The 24,907-nt window shown below is 52.8% G+C and overlaps 3 protein-coding genes across 4 annotated transcripts in view; all 3 read left to right on the forward strand.

Moving 5' to 3' along the window:
* The window catches only part of MEI1 (meiotic double-stranded break formation protein 1), a gene marked incomplete at both ends in the record, with an annotated part of 68,364 nt that extends 67,868 nt beyond the window's left edge, over positions 1-496 (forward strand). Inside the window, one exon of the mRNA XM_079714426.1 lies at positions 451-496. Coding sequence (XP_079570552.1) covers positions 451-496 — 46 coding nt within the window. The remainder of the gene's footprint in view (positions 1-450) is intronic.
* A 3,136-nt stretch (positions 497-3,632) lies between these two features.
* On the forward strand, positions 3,633-16,466 carry CCDC134 (coiled-coil domain containing 134; the record flags this gene model as incomplete). Of its 2 annotated transcripts, XM_079714725.1 has the most annotated exons (6): positions 3,633-3,735; positions 4,436-4,557; positions 5,145-5,229; positions 7,281-7,462; positions 7,742-7,813; positions 16,341-16,466. In XM_079714725.1, the coding sequence occupies 6 exons, from the start codon at positions 3,633-3,635 to the stop codon at positions 16,464-16,466; spliced, it is 690 nt and encodes a 229-aa protein (XP_079570851.1). The 2 variants fall into 2 exon arrangements, with proteins under 2 accessions (XP_079570851.1, XP_079570852.1); XM_079714726.1 differs by lacking the exons at positions 5,145-5,229; positions 7,281-7,462; positions 7,742-7,813.
* A 3,716-nt stretch (positions 16,467-20,182) lies between these two features.
* Positions 20,183-24,907, forward strand: part of SREBF2 (sterol regulatory element binding transcription factor 2) — a gene marked incomplete at its 3' end in the record, with an annotated part of 61,434 nt that continues 56,709 nt past the window's right edge. The window contains exon 1 of the mRNA XM_079714427.1: positions 20,183-20,285. Coding sequence (XP_079570553.1) covers positions 20,198-20,285 — 88 coding nt within the window. The 5' untranslated portion in view covers positions 20,183-20,197. The remainder of the gene's footprint in view (positions 20,286-24,907) is intronic.

Genomic DNA, 24,907 nt, shown 5'->3' on the forward strand with positions numbered 1-24,907 from the left:
CCATCTCCAAAGTCATATCACCAAACTCAGAAGGGAGCTAGTCCTTCCCCAGGAGCTTTGGAGAAAGTTGCCCAAGCCCGGTTGGCACAGATGCTGCCCTAAGCACAACATGGTGGGGGAGGGTGCTGGGTGACTGGCACGTCCCTGAGAAAGCCTGGGGCTGTGGGCAGTGCTCACTGGCCCTCTGAGGGGTTGTTGTGGTGCTCCAGAGACACTGTGGTCTGGAGGTGTGTGTGTGGCCTCCCTGGCTCTCCTCCTAACCCTTTCCATGGAACGTTCCCTGATGTATAGCAACTACCTAGCCCAGGTGTTCAGGTCCCAGTTTTAGAATCCATCCCACTCAGGTGCACCTCTGCTCTTGTCTGTTTTTCCCTTTTTGGGCCCCGGAAGTGTGGTTCTCCCATGGCTGGCCCCACCTCTCTGCTGTTCTCCTCTCATGTTTGCTGCCAGTTGCCTGGGAGGAGCGGCTGTATCCCTGGCCCACATCAGAGACTGATCTCAGGACTTGAAGGCCCAGAAACAGAACTGAGACCTGGAGAAGACAAAGTCAGGGCACACTGGTTTGGGGGAAATGGATGACAACTGCAGCCGTGCATCTGGAGCCATTTACTCCATTGTTAAAATAGAATCAGGAAATAGTGATATACTCACATGCCTGTGTGGGCTCTCCAAAAACATTTCACTTCGCACTTACCTTGGCTCCCTCCAGCTGGTTCCTCAGCCAGGATGGATGGCCGCCTCAGGGAGAGAGGGGGAGGGATTTGTTCTGCTAACACCAGCTGGTTACCTCAGTTGAAGACATCAGTCAGGCCATCCGTGGGGCAGAAGGGGCAGAGAAAGGTCATGTGTTTGGTGCTGCTGTGGTCCAAGTGCTCTGGGAAGTACTTTACCTGCTGCTTCACCTCGGGTGAAAGTGGAGAGAGGTACAATTTCCAGGCAAGGAAGGTGAGCACAAAACCTTCTCAGCCTTCTTAGCTGAGGGAAACTGCCCCAGCTCAGCTCTTCCCTGGCTAAAGTAGGTCCCCTGTGTTCCTTTCTCTCCCGGCCCTCCTCAGAGCGTGTATTTGTGCACACACGTGTGCAGTTCTTTCAATGTCTGCCCTCCACAACTGCCCGCTCGTGTTCTGAGCTCAGCTCACCAGGGCCTTTAACTCCCTTCCCGCCTGTCTGCCAGGGCCCCGGTGCCTGTAATTGGCTAGCCCTTGGGTCTGGCTGGACTGACCCTACGCAAAACTGGGCTGAACTCCGTCCTAATGATAGGACAGGGAAGGACCCCACGAAATTGGGTTAGAACTTGGTGGATCCGAGGGGCGAGCTGGGTATGCCCCAACTCTGCACTGCACGTTACCTAAAAAAGTGTTAGCCACGACCCACTAAACTGATCTTGACAACTGCAGTTTAAAAAACACTCAGCTGGTACCTCCCTGGTGGTCCAGTGTCTAAGACTCCCCGCTCCCAATGCAGGGCGCCGGGGTTTGATCCCTGGTCAGGAAAGTAGATTCTCACATGCAACTAAAGATCCCGCGCGCCGCAGCTAAGACCAGGTGCAGCCAAATAAATATTAAAAAAACCCCAAAACACTCAGCTAACGAAACAGTTTCGGGGAGGGCGCTGGGGAGGCCGCCCGGCCGGCAGGGGTCAGGGCCTCATTATTGCTGACGCGTCCTTTACTATAGACACACACCGCAGGCTATTTCCTCCAACTCGACCTTAACGCGGCGAGCGCGCAAGCCGCCACGCAGGGTGAGCGGGAGAGAACTCCCACGGACCTCGGGCAGGGCTAGCGCCGGAGCCTACTGGGCGGGGCCGGAAGTTAGGTCAAGGAGCGGCAGTCGCGGCCCGCGATCTTTGGGCAGGGGCGGCGCTCGGCAGTTCCTGCGTGGCTACTCTGGGACACTGTGAGGTTCTGCGCCTCTGCCGGTCGTCTGCGGACCCTCGAGGCGAGGTGCACGCTGACTCCTGTCCGCCCGCCCGCCCGGCCTGGTAGGTGGGGGCGGGGGCGCCGGGCGGGCAGGCTCTCGTGGTGGCGGGGGGGGAGCGGGGGAGGGACCGAGGGCCCAGAACTGGCTGCACAGGATGGGGGTTGGGATTCGCGGACCCGGACGCCTCTCCTCATTACAAAGACTTTCTCTTCCCGGAGCTCTAAAGGCTAGGGGCAGCGACCCTGGTCTCCGAGCCCGGGTTGCCGGCTCAGGATCCACCACCAAGCCACCTCTGCAGAATGGCCTCGGAGTCGCACGCCCAGCCGGGAAGAGCTCTGGGGACTCCTGGGGCAGGGAGCGGGATTGAGAGACGGATAAGTGGGAGTAACAGTAGAGACAGCGGGATCTGCTCCACGCAGTCCGCTTTTTCGGCTTTCTTTTCCCACTTCTTCCTGCTTCAGTCATTACCGGCTGTCTGATTTCCCCTGGCCCCAAGTTCTGCCTTAACCAGTGTTTGGTTCCCTTGAGTCTGGAGTGACGGTGGAAGGTAAGGGTTCTGGGTGAGCTTGAACTATTTCTTCCCATTCTCTAGGCTTCAGTTGTCTCATCAGCGTGGGGCGGGGGCGGTCCTTTGGTTGATCTGTGTGGGGTCTCACCGTCAATAACTGAGCATCTCTAGGACACACCTAGGTGTCCTAATAGAACAGTGGCCAGCTCTGAGGTAGCCTGTGCACATTAAGACTCTTGGTTTAGCCTGAGAATCCCCTCATTTTTCTGTGCTTTGGTCTCCACGTTGGTAAAATTGGGCAGCTATTATCTGAGTAGAGGCTGCCTCTGACTACTGTATTTAATACGGCACTTTGCTGACTCCCTCTCATCTTTCTATACTTGTTTTACAACTTTATTGGTTGTCTCTTAACCCTACTAGGGATGAAAGTACCAGTGTGCAGGGAATTTTGTTTGTCACTGCCGTATTCCCGGCTCTAGAACGGTGCTTAGAACATGACAGGTACTCAGTAGGTAATTGGGAAATGTTGCCTAGATAGGAACAGGTGTTGCTTGTGGTGCCTATGGTTCCTAAGAGAATAACAGTCGTCTTATCCCAAGACTGTCTTGCCTCCCTTCCCACCCTGCACCCCTTCTTCCTATCTGTTGACAGAAGTCAGGAAAGGTGGGAAACCCCAGAAGTTTCACATCTCTGACTGCCTGGGCCTCCTGAGAGGCCAGGATGGGGAATTGAGAGGCAATGATATTGACCAGGCCCTCCTTCCTCAGGCACAGTGCCTCACCTAGCCTTCTGTCTCTGCAACAGGGAGATGACTTCCTTATCCGCATATTGCAATGAGGAAGATGGAGCTCAGAGAGGCTGAGCAATTTGCCCGAGGTCCCGAAGTCAGGCTGAGGCAGAGCCAGAGCTCCAGTGCAGGGTTCCAGGCGTTGATCCCTGTTTTCTAAGCATCCCTGCCTTGCTGACTTTATCTTTCTCCCTTCCTCCTATCATCCCATGTCTTTATTTTGTGTCCGTTGGTCACTGGCCCTGGGCTAGGAACTGGGGCTCCAGGGCTTCCCACAGCTGGGTTTTTGGTATTTGGAGGCTGTGTCATTATCAGGGGAAGTTGCTGTTCAACTCACTTTCTGTTTCCTATAACACCAAGCTCTGGGTCTCACTTTCTTTCTCTGGGTTACTCCCCTAGCTCCAGAGCCTTGGATATGGACCTTCTTCAGTTCCTGGCCTTCCTCTCTGTCCTGCTACTGTCTGGGACAGGAGTCACAGACACCCTGAGGACCTCCCTGGACCCAAGCCTGGAGATCTGTATCCTTTGGGGTTGGAGGTGTTTTTGAGGGGCCTATAAATGAGGTTTCTCTATACCCACAACCCCTTGGGAGATTCCAGGGATGGAGCAGACCCCCCTAATAGGAACAGTGGAGAAAAAGTAAGGTGCTCTAACCAGACTTGGTCAAGTCCTGTTCTGAACCTCAGTTTCCCCATATGTTAAATTGAGAAGGCAAGGCATATATCTCAGAGCCATGAGGATTCTTGAGGATTGTACATGTGCCTCTTTCTTTTTGGGTGAGACCCTGGCCGGAGACCAAGCCCTGGCATACTGGGCTGCCTACCCAAGGGCTGGGTCTTGAAAGAATAGAAACTCATAGAGAAGGGTGGGGGGCACCCCAGGCAGAGTGTACAGTGTGAGCAGAGGGGCGGAGGTTCTGGGAGCAGTGAGTGGCTGTGGGAGGTTGGGGAAAGGCCACGGGGAGGGGAGGACAGGAGCCAGGTCCTGAGGGTTGTATTCAGGTTGTCGGGTGTGGAATCCTCAGTGAAGTGGATGAATGATATGTTTGCAGGATTTATATGTTTCTCAGAGAGTGTATTCATTCCCTGGGGAGTCCCAGGCATGCACATCTACGCCCCTGGCAGAGACTTGCTGGCCAGGGTGGGCCCTCTCGATCGGGACCACTGGATTATCCAGGCAGGAGAACTGGTGCCAGTTCCTTAACTTAATGCTGCTCAGACAAGAAGATGTTTGAGGTGAAGCGGCGGGAGCAGCTGTTGGCACTGAAAAACCTAGCACAGCTGAATGATGTCCACCAGCAGTACAAGATCCTTGACGTCATGCTCAAGGGGCTCTTTAAGGTGCATGCAGGCAGGGGGCAGCTCATGGCAGGCCTGGTCTTTGATCTGGGCACTGATGGATGCGTAGGAGTTCCCCAAGGGGATGGTGTTCAATGAGGGGGAAGCACATGCACAGAAGATTTTTTTTTATATATAATTAATTTATTTTTATTATTTATTTATTTATTTAGGGGTATGTTGGGTCTTCGTTGCTATGCGTGGGCTTTCTCTAGTTGCAGCAAGCAGAGGCTGCTCTTCATTGCAGTGCACAGGCTTCTCATTGTGGTGGCTTCTCTTGTTGCGGAGCACGGGCTCTAGAGCGCAGGCTTCAGTAGTTGTGGCACGCGGGCTCAGTAGTTGTGGCTCGTGGGCTCTAGAGCGCAGGCTTAGTAGTTGTGGCGCACGGGCTTAGTTGCTCCACGGCATGTGGGATCTTCCCGGACCAGGGCTCGAACCCGTGTCCACTGCATTGGCAGGCAGATTCTTAACCACTGCGCCACCAGGGAAGCCCCTCACAGAAGATTTGAAGTAGGGTTGAAGTAAATGGGGCTGGGGCCGGTCTGGGAAGACCTTTTCAAAGCCACTCAGCCCAGGTGGGGTTCCCTCAGGTGCTGGAGGACTCCCGGACAGTGCTCATTGCTGCAGATGTGCTCCCAGATGGGCCCTTCCCCCAGGACGAGAAACTGAAGGATGGTATGGTCTTCCTAATCTCTCCCTCTCCTCTTCCCCCCTCCATCCTTGATCTTCTCTAGCTGCTCCTTCCCTCTTGATCTTGTCACTCTTTTTTCTCTCTCTGGAAGTACCCTCTTGTGGCACCTTCCAAGGAGTCTCTTTGGGTAGTTGGGCACTTAGTATATGATTCTCCGAGTGTTTCTCGGCTCGTTTCAGAGCCAGTTTCTGTGTCCCTGACACAGATATATTCTGTCGTGTGGTTTGGTGTTTGAGACGGGGGAACTAGGGAGGAGCCTTTGCCCACTTCCACTCCAGAAATCCTTGCCTTCACTACCCTGACCCTCCTGGTAGAGATGGCAAGGGTTGTTCCCAGTTATAGGAGAAAAAACTGAGGCCTGTTGAAGTGACTGGCCCATGGGAGCAGTTACCATCACTCTTTTTTTTTTTTTTTTTTTTTTTTTTTTTTTTTGTGGTATGTGGGCCTCTCACTGTTGTGGCCTCTCCCGTTGCGGAGCACAGGCTCCGGACGCACAGGCCCAGCGGCCATGGCTCACGGACCCAGCCGCTCCGCGGCATGTGGGATCTTCCCAGACCGGGGCACGAACCCGTTTCCCCTGCATCGGCAGGCGGACTCTCAACCACTGCGCCACCAGGGAAGCCCACCATCACTCTTTACTACTGTTCTAAAAGCCTCAACTCCCTTAAATCCTTTTTGAGACAAGGTGAGACCAACATAGATAAATAAAAGAATATTTTGAATCCCTTCATCTCCTCTTCCAAGAATTTCTCTTCAGTGGTAATTTCTCCCCATTAACTGGTTACAGTTCTAACAGTAGAGTTTGTTAGGTCGCACTGTCTGAGACAAGACCGAAGGAGCTTTTACATATTGAATGTTGGGCACATTACAAATATCATCTCTAATCTCCACAATAACTGAGGAAGGCACTATTACCTCCAGTTTCCACATGAAAGAGGACAGGTGGTTTGCCTGGCTCTTACCTGTAAACCAAGCGAACTCCTGAGTTCTTTGCGGTTCAAGATTGTTCTGAAGCCCAGGGGTCCCTGCCCCACTTGTCTCAGACCCAACCTGGCATATCTTTGTAGGAGTCTGCTTATCTCTGTGTGGCCTGGCCAGTGCTGGTGAGCGCTGCCTGGGCCTTATCTATAGGGGTCACTCAAACAGGGCTGCCACCAGGGCTGGGTGTGTAGTTACTATTCTTCATGCTAGCCTGGGTCGGGGGACCTGCCACCATAATGGACACTAAACTCATTCTAAACTGATTTGTTGACTAGAGGAGGGATATTGGTGGGAAAACTGACCAAATTCAAATTAGGTCTGTGGATTGATTAATAGTATTGTATCAATGTTAATTTCCTGGTTTAGATAGTTGTGCAATGGTTATATAAGATGATAACATGAGAGGAAGCCCAGTGAAGGAATTTTGTGGTGTATTATGTAAGTCTAAAATTATTTAAAAATAAGAACATAAGCATTTAAAATAAAATTGGGCATACACTAAAAAGAAAACAAACCCTGATGTGTTCCCTGGCCATCCTAACAGAACTGACCCCTCACAGACACTGTAGTTGTGTTAACACGAGGGCCCAGCTCTGGACATTAGGACACCAAGTTGGGGAGGTTAGGCCCAGTGAAGCCTCATGGGATGCATATACCTCCATGTGCAAAATGACACCCACGTCTCTGGTCCCCATGGTAAATGAGTCTTCTGGGCTGTGAGATACAGGGGAAAGAGCATGTCCTTTGGAGTCAGACAGCCCTGGGTTTGCAGCCCGTGTTTGCTACTCACGAGCCGTCAGCTTCAGTTTCCCGTGTGAGAAATGGGAATAGCAGACACGTCTCCCTCTAAAGGTGGTTTTGATGATTCAGTGACCTGGTAACGTAAAGCCCTTAGCATGCACTGTACATGTGGTCAGCAGCCTGTGGGCCTCAGGCACCGTTCCCCTTCTCTGATTAGTGGGCTTGCCTCTGTTCTCTGGAGGGTGCATAGGGCTGGCCAGGAGGGCTGTAGAAGGGCATCTCCCCTGGCCACTCATCAGGGTCCTTTCACCAGCTTTCTCCCAAGTGGTGGAGAACACGGCCTTCTTCGGTGATGTGGTGCTGCGCTTCCCAAGGATCGTGCACCACTGCTTTGACCACAACTCCAACTGGAACCTCCTCATCCGCTGGGGCATCAGCTTCTGCAACCAGTCGGGCGTCTTTGACCAGGGCCCCCACTCGCCCATCCTCAGCCTGGTAAGGACTAGGGTGGAGGAGGTCCGGGAGCCCTCTGTCTGGTGGTACTCTGTGAGCCACACATCTGCCTTTAGTGAGACCTGAATGTCAGCCCTTGGTTGCGTTTTCTGTGATAAGCCTTGGGCCACCTTGAGGTGCCCTTTCATGGGGTTCTATGCTGACCTGGGTCCCTAGGGGTCACCACCTGCCCCACATCTGTTCAGGCCTCGGAGGGAGTGGCCCTTGGGTGAGCAGGAGGCAGGAGAAGGCAGAGGATGACTAGCTTTTCCTCATCTGCAGATGGCCCAGGAGCTGGGAATCAGCGAGAAAGACTCTGACTTCCAGAACCCATTTAAAGTAGACCACACAGAGGTGAGCTGCTGGGACCTGTGGCCATGTCTGCTTGGCCTCTGCTGAGCCCTGGGAGGCCAGGGCCTGCAGGGGCTGGGGCACCTAGAATGGAGTGTGAGGGCTTTGGACTTGGAGCCAGAAGTGCCTGGGTCTGGGCCTGAGTATCACTCGCCCACTGGTACCTTCGGGCAAGCTGCTGGCCCTGTCTTAGCCTCAGCTCCCTGTCTGTCCATGCGGTGTGGACCTCAGCTGTGAGGGCCAGTCAGAGGCTATGAACACATCCATCCCAGTGCACGGTAGGCACTGTTCCCATCAGGCGAATGTCAGGGAAGCCATGGGAGGTCAGACCATGCTTCTCTGCCCTTGAGCCTGTGAGCACCCAGCCAGGCTTCTGTCCCACATTCCTGCACATGTTCTCCTCCTAGGGGCTGAGGTGGGCTCTGAGAGCTGGAGGCTGCAGGGGAAGCACGACAGATACGGACACACAGTAGAGGGGAGGAAGAGATCAGAGGTGGCAGGGCAGGGCCTGAGCGGCAGGGAGGAAGGGCCAGAGCAGTGTACTCCTCAAATCACAAGCTCTCCTCAGGTGTAGGGAGGGACCTCTGAAGGTTTAGGATTTTGCTGCTGTTTCATGGATGCTGACAGGTTAGAGACGTCAGAGTTTATTGCAGCAAAAGCAGTTGCTGTTGGCCTGGTCATGTGGGTTTCCTGTACTCCCCAAGTCCCAGGAGGGTGACACAGAGGGGCCCAGGCAAATGCCATGCATGCAGTGGGTTTGCATCAAGTCTAGGAGCACCAAGCTTGGGAAATTCACCACCTTTGTAATGAACAGAAGCAAACCAAGTCTTTGCAGGCAGACATCACCTCATCCTTCATGGTTGCTTTCTGCAAACACAACCTGAGAAATGGCCCAGGTACAGAGTTGTCCGGTGTACCAGCAAGAATGTGCAGGGCGATAGAGATCGCCTCCCCACAGTCCATCCATCAGCCCTACGTGTCTTGGCTTAACTCACATTTCTACATGAATGTCCTATTCCATGATTAATCTGATCAGTAGAGACTAGGACCACATTTGTTCAGCTTGTCTCAGACTGCTGTCAGTAGGACTCTAAGCAGCAGGATGAGGCCACGCACAGTGTTGATCTCAACCATGTGCTCCAGGGTCCTGGACTTAGCCAGCTCTGATAAGGCCTGGGGGGGCGGGGGCAGTAGGTCTTACATTCGAAAATCAGCATGCGGTCGAAGACCAATCTATCATCTGTTACCACCCATACAAGGGTTTAGACTGAGCTGCCGATCTTTGATGTCATTGCCAGTGATTACAGGGGCCAATAGACCCAAAGCAACGCTCATCCCCAGTGGAGAGGCCTTCTGTGGCCCACTGTCTCCTACATGTTATCACTTGATTTGGGTCACCATTGCATTGTTTGGCTGAGCCCTGGAGGCAGTGTTGCTGCTGAGTTGCAGCCTCAGTTGCCCTACATGGCATAACCAGGGTCGCTCAGGGATCAGGAGAAGCAGATGGATTTGTATGTCAGATTGAAGCAAGGTTGTACTGGTCTGTGTGTCTGCACAGGGTTACTCTGGGAGCTGCCTTTGATGGTATCAGGCACAGCAGAATAGTTCAGGACTGACTGCGTCTATGTGAGTTTTCCTGTCACGTGGTTGAGAATGACACACTGGACAGCTAGTCTGACTCTCACCTGCAGCTGCTGCTTGGCTTGGGTGGACCCTAGGATTGTTTTGCCAGGCGGCAGTGCTGGATCTAAAGGACAAAGAGGATTAACTGTTCCACACACCTCCTGGGATCCAAGGCACTCCCTCCCCAGATTATTGGTACAAAATCAACATGTCACATCCCAGGACCTATAATTTCACTTTTCTCCAATTATTCCCTACTTTCACTTAGACTTTTTGTTCAGAAGGGTCATATGTTTGTGGGACAAGGGCATTTTTGCAAGATTTCTGCAGACACATACCTCCCATCTTGGCCCACATGGGCCACTACAGGGAGACTTGGCAAGGAGCGTACTCAACCAAGGGGTCATTATTCTTCTTTTTTTTTTTTTCTTTGGCCGTGCCACGCAGCATGCAGGATCTTAGTTCCCCGACCAGGGATCAAACCCGTGCCCCCTGCAGTGGAAGCGTGGAGTCTTAACCACTGGACCGCCAGGGAAAGTCCCCCAAGTGGTCATTATTCTCATGATTTTGGGCCATACTGTTCCAACCAGGGACTCTAGGTAGCTGAACCAGAAATACAGAGTCCTCTGCTTTGTGTCAGTCTATGGTGGTGAGTGTATTGCCACATTTAGTACAATGATGCATGTAGGTGGCAGTGCCAGTCAACTGGGCTGTTTAGGCTTGATCAGCCTTTTGATTCTAGTTGGTCTCATCAGAGAATTGGCTATGAGCATCTAAGCGAGTGACCCAGACTGTCCCATGGTCAACCACAGTTTGTTTCCACAGTTCATGGCCCCCAAGAGGGATGGCCATCTTTGATCTGCCAGTTTGTAGCCTGCTCATCTGGCAGACCAGATGGCTAGGACACTGACAACAGTCAGTAAGAATACAACATGCCTGGTCACTAGGAATATTGTCTAGGCAAGAGTGACGCCTTTTAATTCAGATTGTTGTCTTATTAGCCTTTATGGCAGTTGGTCTTCCAGTGTCATCCCTGGGGCTAGATGGCGGCTGCTGCTGCCCATGGTCATCTGTGCCGAGGGTTCCCAAAGCCGCCCCAAGGTTGATGATTCGCTAGGAAGACTCACAGGACTCAGTGTGTACTTGTACTCGAGGCTATGATTTATTACAGTGAAAGGATCCACAGTAAAATCAGCAAAGGGAAAATGCTCCTTGGGTGAAGTCTAAGGGAAACCAGACACAAGCTTCCACGAGTCTCGCCCAGTGAAGTGACACAGGACACGATTTATTCCCCCAGCAACAGGTTATAAAAATACATGTGAAAAGTTGTCTATCAGGAGAGCCTGCTGAAGACTCAGTGCCCAGAGTTTTTACTGGGAACTGGTCACGTAGGCACCCTCTGCCTAGCACATACCAAATTCCAGACTCCAGAAGGAAAGTGGGTGTTTAGAATAAACCACATTTTTGCACAGTTTAGGTGCAGTGAGCCACTCTTATCGGTTAGGGTGATGGGAATCCCTCCCAGAAACCAAGTTCCTAGACACCAGCCAAGGACCAGCCTTGGAAACAAACCTTCTAAAAGATAGCAGTGAGGCCAGCTATGTTAACTCTTCTGCACAGCACCATCAGCTCTTAATTTAGGTGAATAATCAGAGGACAGGCCTGAGTATTCAGAGGAACCTCTGACTCGAGGGCCCTGTTGAACTAGTGGCTTTGCTTCAGGTGACAGAGTGGGGGATATGGTTTTCCACACTAGTGTAGCTGCCTCCCCTTCATGTAAAACCAAGATGACACATCCTTCAAGGTTGCTTGCTGCAGTCACAACCCTGATAAATGGCCTGGGTAAGAACAGTCAGGGCTGGGTTCTTGGTATACGTGGAAAAAACATGCAGGGATGCTCAAGGCCATGGCAGATTGCCTTTCCCAATGAGGGGGCTCCCATGGAGATGCTTTTTTTGCTGTGTCACTGGCTCTCCTTGCCCTGCAGATCGTGAATGCCTCTCACACACGAGGGTGAGAGCATGGGGCACTGAGACAATGGGCTCCAGGATAGATGTAATTTAGCTTTATCATAATGTGCTCTGCTTGGGCATACCTCAGAAGCAACATACTTTCCTTACTTTTACTGGCTGGGGACGGTCCCAAGATTTTACTCACTTTTTGGTATCCCGTGTGGACCTGTCCACCAGCAACAGCCCAGGTTTGCTCCGCTCACCTTGGATATTCTCTCCATACCAGTGGGTGTTCCGGGAGTCCCCTCCTACTACATACCCATCACTAGAGCCAACTTGTATCAGGCTTCGTGCTGGCCATGTCCCAGTCCAGAGGGAGCTGGCCCTCTCCCTGCTCTGAAGATGCTCACCGTCTGTTGGGGAAGGTAGCAGAGAAACACAGTCCCAATCTAGCACGATCTCTGTACCAGTGCAAGAGGGAAGGACCCATGCGAGGGAGCCTATGGAAGTAGGGGGTGGAGGCTCTGGGATAAGTAAGGAGTGCGGGGTTGACCAGCTCAGGGAAGACCTTCGCAGGCAGAGGGACCAGCTTGCACAAAGGCTCAGAGGCATAGCACATGCACTTGTTCAACGTTTAGTGAGCATCTACTGAATCCTAGCCACTAGAGAAGCGTTCTAGCTCTGCCCTCCTGGGAATGGCATTCTAGTTGGAGGAGATAGACAGTCAATAAAAAATATATGATAGGTGGTGATAAGGGCTACGGAGAAAAAAAGCAGAGGAACGTGGTTAAGGAATTCCAGGGATAACATGGGAATACAGTTGCTATTTCACATGTCTCGGACACAGAACGTTCTTACTGCAAAGACGTGAAACAGCAAGGGAGCCAGCTCTGTCTCTGGGGGAAGAACATTCCAGGCTGAAGGAGCAGCAAGTGCAAAGGCCCTGAATTGGAAGCATATTTGGAAGGGTGGGGAGTGTGAGAGGGGGTGAGGTCAGAGTTGTAGGTCAGCACAGGACCCTTGCATGTCTTCTCAAGGGCTTTGGCTCCAAGACACATAGGAGCAGGGTGAGGGTCTCTGACTTATCCTTTTAAAGGATCAGCCTGTCTGCTGTGTGGAGAATAGTGACGGGGACCAGGGAGGAGATGGATACTGGTAAGGAGGATGCTGTGCTTGTCTATTTGGGAGTTAATGGTGGCTTGAACCAGGGTGACAACAATGGTGCTGGTGAGGAATGGTGAGATTTTGGTTCTGTTTTGAAGGCAGAGCCAATAAAATTCACTAAGGAAGCAGATCTGGAGTGAAAGAGCTGCATTAAGGATGACTCGACGATTTTTTACCTGAGTGTGTGGAAGAATGGGGCTGCCGTTTCTAAAATGGGCAGACTGGTGGGACAAGGTCGAGGGCTGGATCGGAGATCAAGACCTTGTTTCTGGACCTGATGGGCATGTGAATGAAGATGTCAAGGAGGCAACTGGGTATATGACTGGATTTCAGGGGAGAGCTTAAAGCTAGAGCTGCAAATGTGAGAGTAGCAGAGGGGCAGGGCAGATATAGCAGTGGTCTGAGGCCTGAGGCCTGAGATGTGCCTGCACTTAGAGATGGGAGAATGAGGAGGAGCTAGCAGAGCACCCCAAGACGGATCAGTGAGTGCTAGTGTAGCAAACCCAAGAGGGAATAATTTCCCAGAGGCCATGTGAGGAAAGTGACAAGAAGGAGGAAGTGATCTTCCTGTCAGATGCTGCTGGAGAGTCAAGGAAGATGAGGCTGAGAATTAGCCACTGGATTTAGCAGCATGGAGACATGCCATCAGAGATCTCAGTAAAAGCTGTTTTGGTTGAGTGGTGGGGACAAAAGACTGAGTTTGGAGAAAATGAGAGGAAAGGAAGTGGACGCATCCCGTCAAGTACAGGTGACGCTTTTGAAGAGTTTTTTTTTTTTTTTTTTTTTTTATGTTTCAGGTGTACAGCATAGTGATTCAGTTTTTTAATTTTTTTTATTTTTATTTTTGGCTGTGTTGGGTCTTTGTTGCTGCACGCGGGCTTTCTCTCGTTGCAGCGAGCAGGGGCTACGCTTGGTTGCACAGGCTTCTCACGGCAGCGGCTTCTCTTGTTGCGGAGCATGGGCTCCAGGCATGCGGGCTTCAGTAGTTGGGGCTCACGGGCTTAGTTTTTCCACGGCATGTGGGATCTTCCCAGACCAGGGCTCGAACCTGCGTCCCCTGCATTGGCAGGTGGATTCTTAACCACTGCGCCACCAGGGAAGCCTGTGATTCAGTATTTTTACAGACTATACTCCATTAAAAGTTATTACAAGATGATAGCTATAATTCCCGATGTTGTACATTATATCCTTGTCGCTTATGATAAAGGTTTTGTTTTCAGGGGGAGCAGGTCAACGGGAGACTAGCTGGAGGAGGGTGTGTGTTCCAGGGGAGAGTTTAGTGTGATGGGAGAGACTACAGCACGTTTACATGTTGATGGGACCCCCCCCCAACCTATTAGGAAGAACAATGGTGTAGGGGTAGGAGAGTTGCTGGAGCCTCATCCCTGAGGAAGGGAGGGGGAAGAGGAGAGCTGGTGCCCGGGGGGAGGCGTGGCCTAGCCTGGAAGAGCAGTGTGGGCACAGCAGCAAGTGGGTTGGTGGGTATGGTGGTGGGAGCTTGTGGAAGTTGTCTTCTGAGTGTTTCCATTCTTTTTGGAACAGGAAGCAAGGTCAGGGGCTGCGAGTGAGGAGGGGAGGAGTGATGGAGGTTCGAGGAGAAGGTGTGTCTAGGAGAGCAGGAGAGTGAGTAGACCAGGGGAACATTCTGGATTGTCAGGCAGCACGAAGGGTCCACTCGAGGTTAGCATCAGAATTTAAAGTAGGCATTAGCCAGACCTAGCGGGGAGGAGATCCAGGAAAGGGATAGGCGTTGTTTCTCTTCCTCTTCTGACCCACCTAGCTGGGGCTGGTGGGGCCAGGATCTCTTGACTTGTCCTTCCCCAAGCCAGAGCCAAGAGTGTGGAGTCCTCTGTGGCTTGAGGGGTCTCCCAGCTCCTCCTTCCTCCCAAGAGGATCAGAATTAACTTGTAGGGATAGGAGGCAGAGTGTGATAGGGAAAGCACTGGTCAGGGAAGTGGGAGGCCTGGGGGCTAGCCCCAGTTGGGACTAGCTGTGTGACCTGAGCAGATCACTTACCCTCTCTGGGCTGCACTTCTCTGACTTCACCCCATCTTCCAGACTTGTGGTTCAGTCTAACATGGTAGGTGGATTACTCCACAAGGTGGAGCCCCTAATTTGTTTTTAATGTCTACCTTGATCACACATTTATCAGATTTATCGTATGAACAAATAAAATGGGTGTATTTCACAACAAAGTTACATGAGTTTTGGGTACTATTGTATCTCATATTCTAACGTGATTCATTCATTCATTTAAAAAATACATGCTAAGTGCCATCTATAAGCCCGGCAGGCCCTGCACTGGGGGCTTGTGGCTCAGTGAGCAGCGTCCGACACCATCTGCCTGTCCTCGTGGAGAGTGTGGTCCAGTGGGGGCAACAGGCACGAAGCAGGTGGTCACAGAGGCAGGTGATGGCAGGGGAGAAGCACTGAGAAGGAAACAGAGGAGGCAGCCCCAGCCGGGAGCCAGGGCAGGTCCCCAAGGACAGTGACAGCTGAGCTGGAGCTAATGTGGCAGAGGGGGTGGGGGCTGGGAAGAGCCACAGCACGTGCAGAGACCTGGAAGTGGGAGCAAAGGAACCCAGGGACCAGAAGTGAGGGAGGAGGAGGGGGGGCAGGGTGGACCTGCAGATGCAGCTGTGTGGAACCTTGTCCTGAGAGTAATGGCCAGTCGTGGAAGGGTTTAAGCAGGAGTCAGCTAACTGAAAAGTAGCTAACTGCAGTGAGAAGAATGGTTTGAGAGGGGCCAAAGAGGGTGTGGAGAGACCCTGGGAGATGCCCAGATTTATCAGGAGGGCGGTGGGGGAGGTGATGGGGGTACCAGTAGGATAGGCGAGACGGAGAGAAGTAGACGGGTTTGAGACTTAGGGGGTACAATGGGCCAGGCCTTGGCAATGGACTGTGAGGGGTAGGGGTGGGGGTGGGGGGAACGCTTGGTCTCTGCCCTGCTTGCCTCGACTGGGTTGTGGGGCACTGCTGTTCATGAGGACAGAGACTCTGGAAGGGGACTGGTCTGGGGGAGATGGAGCCGTGCTGGGTTTGGGGCATGTTTGCACATTAGTGGAGGTGTCAGACAGGCATTTAGATAGGGAGATGCACGTTTGAGTGGTAACTGACCATAGAGGTGGAACGGAAGCCCTGGGATCAGATGAGCCAGTCTGGAGAGTGGGGGAAGAAGAGCAGGGGGCCTGGGGATGACCCTGGCTGAAGTCCTCATCCTCCTCCTACCCAGCTCGCCCTGTGTTTCCATCTCCTCACTGGGTACCACCGTGCATCCACTGTGGAAGCCACGAGTCTGGGCACCACTGTTGTCAACTTTCCACCTCTTTCAGGCTCTGACGGTTTAACCTCTGGCCCACCTGCTTCCCGTACACTCCCTTGCCTAGACGTTGCAACTTGTTCGCAAGCGGCAGGACCCCTGTTGTCTTACTCTTGCCGGCTGCCGTCTCCTCCTCAGGGTTCTGGGGGTCTGTGGTGGTCTTCAGCTCTCAGCCCCTTCACCCTGAGTGGAGTCTTTTTGTTGTTTCTCGGATGCGCCATGCAGGTCCAGCACCTGTCCCTCTGCTTGGAATGTCCTCTTCCCTCGTCCTGTTTGCTTGGCAGGCTCCTGCTTATCTTCCAAGGCCCGCTCAGCAGTTTCCCCAAAGCCCATGTAGCTATCTCCATGTCTGCGGGCTGCCCGAGGGCAGGGCCTGTGTCTGAGTGACCTTCCTGTCCCCACAGCAGCCTAGTTCAGAGGGAGCTCTTTGCTGCCAGCAGACTTAATCAGACCACTCTGCTCTTCCCCTCAGTTCATCACCAGCACTGACCCTTTCCAGAAGGCCCTGAGAGGAGAGGAGAAGCGCCGGAAGAAAGAGGAGAAGCGGAAGGAGATCCGAAAAGGCCCTCGGATCTCAAGATCCCAGTCCGAGTTATAGCCCTGGAGCAGCCCAGGGCTCAAGGGGCCAGGAGGAGGCCAGTCGGGAGGAAGAGGAGAACGCAGCGGTATGACTGGTGGTGAGAGCTGGCCCCTGTGAGAGGGGAGGCCGAGTTTGCTCAGCCCCCTGGAGCCGGCTCTGAGCCCCAGCTGAAGGGACTGGGCTGCAGAGGGCTGCATTTCTTCCCAGGGACCTCCCTGGAGGGGTGCCAAGGGAGCCTTCAGAGGGCGCTATGCTGCAAACCGAACCCTGTAGAGACGCTGGGGGGAGCAGGAGGGATCCTGGGCTGGACTCTCCCGCTGGGTTAGGACCGCTGGCCGGCTGGCTGCTGCCCTTCCTGGCGAGGCGGTAGAACTAGGCTTTGAGCCATGTGTGGAGGTGTCATGCCTGGTGCTGGCCCCACAGTGTCACTGAGTTGCCTGGCACAGTTGTCCCCTGCAGAGACAATAAAAGCCAGCAAATGCTCTGGGCTAGCAGGTTGGTTTGGGCCCCAGGGAGCTGTGAGCTGTGAGAGGGGCCTGGGTCGGGGGATAGGGGGCCCTCAGATGTAGAGACCACCTTAGAGGATATTCCTCCCCCTCAGAGGAGCCTCAAGCCGTGGCGGGGCAGCAAAGCAGGGGCTTGGCTTTGACCTCCAGCTCCCTTCTCAGCACTGCCATGCACAAGGGATCAGTGTTGAGAAGGGACCAGAAGTATCCTGGGAGGGTGTTTAGCCCCAGACAGCCTTGGAGCAGCATGATCTCTGTCCTCAGATGTCCAGGGAAGTCATTGAGCAGGCTCGGGGAAGAATCAACTTGTCCTCTCTGGCAGCGCAGGGAGACCGTAGCCTGCGGGCGGGGGCTCTTGGGGGACAGGCTGCAGCTCTGCAGGAGGCTGTGCTTTGTAATGGTAGGGCTGCTCCAAGCTGGATTGATCAGACAGCAAGCTCCCTGTGTCAGGAGGTGTGTAAGAAAGGACCAGGGCCATGGAGCAGGGAAGCTGCAGAGGGAGTTAGGCCCTGAGTGGGCAGCCGCCCTTGTCATATCCTTTCCAGGCAGAAAAGGGAGGGGCTCTGGGGGGAATTCTAGCTCTGTCTCTTTGACTTTGCCAAGCCAGGGGAGAGACACACAACTATCCCCAACCCTCTACCACTAACAGTGCCCAAGGGAGACCCAGGGTCTTAGCCCATCAGACTTGCTGAGTGACCCTGGCCCACCCCTTCCCTGTGCTGTGGCTTCATTGGTGTAATGAATTTGATAATGTCTGAACCCTCTGGCCAGCCCTAAACTGCTTCTCTGAGGTTGGGACCTGGCTTCTCAGTGACAAGAGCCCTTCTCTGATGGTTCTTCGGTCGTCCCGTAGATTTGCTGAGCACCCACTATATGCACAGCCAAAGAGAGGAGCCCAGTCTTAACTTGTGTTCACCTCTGTCCCATTTAGCATCTTTGTCCTCCTGGGTTCTTCCTTCTACACCTTCACTTCTCACCATCTTGATTGATCCCTTCCTCTCCACCCTCCAGTGGGCCCAAGTTTTCCCATCTGACACCTTCAAAGGTACAAACAGAACCACTCTGCTCTCCTCCCTGGGCAGCTCCAGCTGGGAGCTGTGGGAACAGCTGCAGAGTGGGAGGCACTGTGCCCATTTACCTGACCTCCTGGTACTCAGGTAGCCCTCTGCAGAGGGTTACTGAGGCTCTGGGACGGGAAGGCATTGGACCAAAGTGAAAGTGAGTCATATGGTATGCCAGCAGACAGTCACCCCCCACTGTGGGGAGCCCTGTGAGAGCCACTGAATGGTGGAGCTGCAGGTGGCACTGTCCAGCTCAGTGCCTGGTCCAGAGCAGGGCAGCAGGGTTTGGTTTTCTGTTTCAGGGTGAGACTAGTATAATCTATACCAACCCTCCTGCATGTAAACAATGAAAAGAACTTGTCTTTTTCCCCCCCAAGTAAGGTACTTTATTTATTATGTTACACATGTTAATTATAAAAAGTAATTTAAGTAATACTGAAATACCAAGAAGAAAGTAAAATTCACCCTAAATCCCACCATTCCCATAACCATCACTGACACTCAGCTCTTGGGTCTTCCATCCTTTTTGTCCTTCATGTGACACACAGATCACGTGTAACTTTTCAGTTACAGTAGCTGCCTTGTATGGGCACTGTGTGTCAGGACTTATTCTAAGTGCTGGCTTGCATCAGCTCCTTCTGCCTCGGGGCCTTTGTCCGTGTTTTGTGTTCCCCTAGCTATGCCAGATGCAGTTCTCTCCTCATAATTTTAGGTTTTGTCTTAAATATCAATGCCTGTTTTCTTCACCAGACTGGAAGCTCTCAGAGGGCAGGAACTGTCTCTTTGCCTGCCACAGAAATGTTCAATAAATATTGTCAAATGAGTGTGCAGATGATCTCACTTAATCTTCACCACTACAAGGGTGCACTGTTTCCCCCGTTTTAGAGGTGAAAAAACTGAGGAAAAAAAAAAGTTATTTAACCAGCCCAAAGTCACACGGTTTGTAAGTGAATCCACATGGCTGCCTCCACCCAGCCTTTGAACTCTTAAGTCTTGACCACAAAGCAACTGCTACCTCTCACAGACTAGCAGGAAACATAATGTTTCCTTTAAACAATATATCGTGGAAGTCTTTGTCAACAGGTATATTCATCAGGTCCTTATTGGGCTTCCCAGCTTTTCCCAGTTACAGCGGACTCTGATGAGCTCCTTTGAGGGCACACTTCTCTGAGCACTCATACGTTTATTCCTTAGTATAAATTCCTAGAAACCTGCACAGTTGTTTACATCGTGACCAACTGCAACACTGGAAGTGCGGTGGCTGAAGGAGTGGGAATCCGTGGGTGGGTTGCGCCTCAGAATCCCTGCGGAACTTTGTCAAGATGTGCTCGGAACCCACCTCAGAATGTCTGTGGTGGTTCCGGGCACTGGCATTATTTTAAAGGACTGCAGGAGATTCTGAGGTACCCGGGGTGAGGCAGCTGGAGTAAGCGCGTGGTCGCGGCAGTTGCAAGGGCGCAGGGTTTGTAAAATACGCTCCGTAGTTGGGCAGTTCGCGAGCCTCGGTAGCCACCTTTGTAAGGGGCTTGGGAGAAACGCGAGGTGAACGATCTCCATACTCCTCCGGGCCCCAGTGCTGGGGTCCAGTTTTGATTCTACCCGCCTCCCAAGTGGGCTGGGGGGCGGGGGCTAGGGTGGGGGCGAGACAGCTGGGACAATGACGTAATGTGCTCAAGGCTCACTCTGGGGGCGCCCACCGGGCGGGGGAGGTGGAAGGTGTTAACCCTTCATTACCCAGCGGGTGGATGGAGTAGCTTGTGGAGCCGAACCAACAGAAAAGGGAGCGGTTCCTTTAAACTACGGGAAGGAGGTTGGGCTGAGGACCTGGAGGCTTCTCTTCGCATTCGCTAAGAGGCCGCCAGGGGAGGGGCCTCGATATGCAAATCTGAGCTGCTGATCGTTGACGCGCCATCACCCCACGCGCCGCTTCACGCGCCGATTGGCCAGGACAAGCCTGGTCCCATTGACAACAAACAAGGGGGCGCGCGCGGCCTGGGGGCGGGGCCACAGAGGGCGCGGGTTGGGGCGGGGCAATCCCGCCCCGCCCCGCCCGCGCGGCGCAAACATGGCGGCGGCTGGCACCGGCCGGTGAGGCGGTAGGGTGTCATGGGCGGTGACGGCGGCACCGCCCCCGCGTCTCCCTGAGCGGGACGGCAGGGGTTCCTCTGCACCGAGCCGGGCGATGGACGGGAGCGGAGAGCTGGGGGGTCTGGAGACCATGGAGACGCTCACGGAACTGGGCGACGAGCTGACCCTGGGGGACATCGACGGTGAGTGGTGGGTGGGTGGGTGGGAGTGCGGGGGCGTGCGGGGAGGAAGGGGTTACGGCGGCGCGCGCGGGTGCGCGTGCGCCCACCCCCCGGCAGCTCCGTCTCGCGCGGAAAGACCCGGCAGGCGCGGTCGACCCGGCTGTCCCCATCCCTTCCGGGCGCTGTGGGTTTGAGCCCCGCCCGGCCGTTCCGCTCGGGCAGGCCGCGGGATCTGCTTAGGGGCGGCTCGTGTCCGGAAGCACGGCGAGGGTTGTGGGGCCGGGAACGCGGAGCTGGGGGCGTCGCGGGGGCCTGGCGGGAGCAGCCAGAGGAGAGCGCGCGGCCGCTGCCTCCTTCGCGCTCCTACACGCGCGGTGCGAGGTCACGCTTGCCCGCCCAGTGGCTCCGCGTCGCACCTGTCACTCCACTCCCGGCCGCGTGGGCGGCTTTGGGATTCCCCGGGCGGGGACCCCAGGCTCTGCGCCCTCACCCCTGGTCTTCTCGGGGTTGAAACAGGGCCGAGTCTCCTAGCGCCTGGGAAAACTTTGGGCAGCGAGCGGCTGCAGAAGCAAGTTGCTGATGAAGCGAGCGGTGGCGGCGGAGTGTGGACGCATCTCTCCGGGATAGACACCCGGGCGCTCCTGCTGTCGCGCTGCAAAGGGAGTTGAGCAGCAGGAATTTTGAGTTGTGGCCCCTCGGGGACAGGCTGGGGAGCGGGTGGCCTTTGTTCCGGCGACCTTAACAGCGGAGAGGAAGAGCTGGTAGGAGCACAGGGATCATTTTGTGATCACGGAACCCAAGGTTTGGAGAGGGTCAGCGACTTGCCCAAGGTCACCCAGCTGGTTACGGAGCACAGTTCCTGGGCCAGTGTTGGTGTCGCTGCTCCATCAAGTTTTCACCTGCTCCTTGGGGGCGAGGAGTCCAGTGAATAGGTTAGTCATCATAATAATAACTCTGAATAGGTGGGCTCTTCTGATATTCTAGGCCCCAAACGCTTAAATTGTTTGACTTATTCCTTACTACAGTCCCTTGAGATAGATACTCTTTTTGCTCCCATTTTACAGGAGAGTGAGGCCAGAAGATGTTAACTTGTTTAAGGTCACTCATTTTAGATTGTCCAGAACCCATACTCTTAATCAGTAACTCAGGTGCGTTGTGCTCTTGAGTTTACAAAGTGCTTTCATGTCCAAGATCTCACTACAGCCTTGCAGGCAGGTATGATGACTACAGTCTGATTATACAGATGAGGAAACCGAGGCAGCAGAAGATTCTCTTCCAGGGGAAGAGATAGTGGCAACAGCTAATTGAAAAGAATCCGTTTCCCATTTTGCTTCTGTAACATTTCACCCCTTGGCCTGACTTTACTTTCTGATTTTGGTCATCCAGGCAGTGTGGTAAGACCCTTAAATGACGCCCCAAGTCTAACTACAGACTTTTCCACTGAATGCTCAGAAATACAGAAATGTGTTGACAAATGGGGGAGGGAGGTTCTTGGAACTTAAGGGCAGCTAATGTGTTTTGAGTACTTACGTGCCAGGCACCGTGTTAAGCAGTCATTGCACATTAATGTTCTCAATCCTTAACAAGTTCCATCAGGTAGCGACTGCTTGTTATACTACATTCATCCCCTCTTCATAGATCCTGAAACTGAGGCTCAAGGCAGTTCATTAACTTACCCAAGGTTACACAGCCAGTAAGGAGCATGTCCAAAGCTGCCTACTAGCAACCTCACAGAAAGAAATTCATGTGCATTCCAAAACTGATTCTTATTTGTCTTAATTTGTAATGTGTTAAAGTACCTGGTGGTTAAGTATTAACCTTATCCCTATAGATTTCTGAGTAATATGTATGTTGTGGAAACTACCACAGTGGTTCCGTGGCTTCACAGGGCTCCATATTAGATTTGGGGGAAAATGGCTCCCTGTCTTCACTGGTCAACAAGTACTCAAGTGCGAGCTGTAGGAACATGAAAAGATAGGAAAGATAGAATTTTATGGCTTTGTGGAGCTTGAGATGAATAATAATAAAACTGTAGTGCTGAGTATAGAACAGTGCACAGCTATGCAGAGCAGTTAGTGGAAGTAAGCGTGGAGGGAGCTTGATAAAGGCTGGCTTACCAGGAAGACCACACCAAGGAGATGGCCCTGGACCTGGGTCTTAGAGTAAAGAAGGGTTGGGTGGGCTGAAGGCCAGTGGTCTGCAGGCACAAATATCCCTGAAAACTTACCCATCCATCTCCTTCCAGAACATCAGCCCCATGAAGGCCAGGGCCTTCATTTTGTTTCTTTCACATAGAATTAAATATTTGTGGGATGCCTGAATGAATCCAGGGACCTTGAGCTAGGCAGGATTCTAAGTTACACTCGACTCAGCCCTTGGTGTTGGGTTAGGTCAGAGCTGGCCAGCCCAGATTCTTCTAGGAGCTGGTTGGGTGAGGAAGAAGAGACGCTGCGGGTAGTGGGGGAGAGAGGGTATGTCCCACCTCGAGAGCGCATGCCAGCCTCTAGGAGGCAGCCATGTGGGTGTGAGCTGATGATCCTAAGAGGGTGAGGGGATGGGGATAAGAAGTGGCCATTGTGCAAGGTGCTGGATGTGACAGGACATGGCCTCAGTGAAACTGGGCCCTGAAGGCAGAGCAGAGGTGGAATTCTAAGATCCCATTAAGGCTTTGACCCTGGGCATTGAGAGGGCTCAGAAGCCAGCAGGAGGAGCTGGTTTGGGGAGGTGATGAAAATTTGTCTTAAATGGACTGAAATTAAGGTGTTAGTAGGAAATGGGAGGCAGATAGGAGAAGGTTAAAACCGGGGATGGAGATTTAGGACTAGTCACCCACCCATATTGATGAGTTGAGTATAGAGGTGAGAGGAGAAGATGGAACCGGAGGGCAAATCAGGTGAGGGAAATGTAATAACCTAAGGGGAAGTGAGCTTTTTGAGGAGCAGTTAGTGGATGATGGAGACAGTGCTGCAGAAGACAGCAAGGGTGACAAGGCCGTGAAAGGGCTCATGGGACTTGGCAATTAGGAGATCCACCTTTGACACAGCAGTCAGATGAGGTGGTCCAAGGCCAGGTAAACCAGAACGAAGTCAGGAGTGAGTGGGTGGTGGACAAGTAGAGGCAGCTGTTCTCCGTGGAGAAGGTTGAAGAAACTTTTCGGTGAGCTAATTTACTTTCTGTCCTCATGGATTTGCCTATTCTGAACATTTCATATAAATGCAGTCATACAATATGTGGCCTTCTTCACTTAGCATAACGTTGAGGTTCATCCGTGTTGCAGCACGGTGTTCCCTTATATGGATACACCATGTTTTGTTTATCCATTCATCAGGTGTTGGACATTTAGGTTGTTTCCACTTTTTGGCTATTATAAATGAAGCTGCTGTGAGCATTCGGGTACAGGTTTTTCTGTGGACATATGTTTTCTTTTCTCTTGGGTAGATCCTCTACGGTTTTTGTTGCTGTTTGTTTTTTCCTAGCGCTCATAGTAGCCCCATTTATTCACTTGCTTACTTTCCATGTTCCTGTAACTAATGCAGCCTTAAATCTTGTGACAGAAACTCAGTTTGGTGGTCAGTTCCTTTTATCGCCCTTGTTGGTGTCTCTCCTGGAGGCTTCCCTCTTTTGGCCCCATCTGATGCTTGTCTAGGTCTGCTGTTTCGCACTTATCCTGGGTCTACCCTTAACCATCACCCGGGGTCGGGGGCGATGTTGAAGGCCTTGTTCCCTAGTTCTTGTTTTTTTTTTACTCCCTTGTTTTGTTGGAGCACATCCTCCAGTAGCTTCCTAAGGAAGTGTACTTTAGAGGTAAATTTGGGGGGCTTTACCTCTCTAAAAATATCTTTATTCTGACGTCTCCAATTTGATAGTTTGGGTGGGTTTAGAATTTTAGGTTGAAGGCATTGCCTCATTGTTTTCTAGCTTCCAGTAGTTGAGAAATCTGATACCATTTTGATTCCTGACCCTCTGTGTGTGACATGTTTTCTCTGAAAACTTGTGGGCTCTTTTCTTTGTCCTTGGTGCTCTGAACTCCACGATGATGTCCACTGATGGGCTGGGCTGTCAGTCACTGTCCCTGCTTGGTGGGCTCTGAAGGGCTCACAAAGTCAGATACCTACATTCATGCAGTCCTCCTGCTGGTAGCCCACCCTGTACCCTAGGCTGCAGAGTAACTTGCTGTTCCTGAGCCTTTGGGTGGCACCGTCTTGGGCCTCTGCTGGCTTCTCCCGGCAGTCAGTTCCATCTGGCACTGGGGAGGCGCTCTGTAAAGGTGTGTCTAACGCGGAAAGGAAGGCGCTTCAGGTTGAGGCGTTGGGTGGGCCCCTAGTCGAGGTGTCCACATCACTGGGAAGATTGGAGTGGCCAGCCTGTGTCGGGGAAGGTGTGGCCAGCACACCACTGGCAGGAAGGCGAGGAGATGGGTAGAAACTGGCTTCATGTTTCTCCAGTGAGTCATACTTCGGAAAAACTGCTCAGTGAGGTGAAGCAGAGATCTACTTTTTACCCCTTTTTGAAGATGTAAGCTTTCTCTTGACACTAGAATATATATCACTGTTGCTAGTGTTTGGCTTGAAAGAGGTGCTGCTGCTCTTAGCTTATGTATTATCTACCAGTTATTAGCGCTTGGCCTCATCCGGTTCCATTTC

The sequence above is a fragment of the Hyperoodon ampullatus genome (genome assembly GCF_949752795.1).
Source record: "Hyperoodon ampullatus genome assembly, chromosome: 11".
In the NCBI taxonomy this organism is placed as follows: Eukaryota; Metazoa; Chordata; class Mammalia; order Artiodactyla; family Ziphiidae; genus Hyperoodon; species Hyperoodon ampullatus.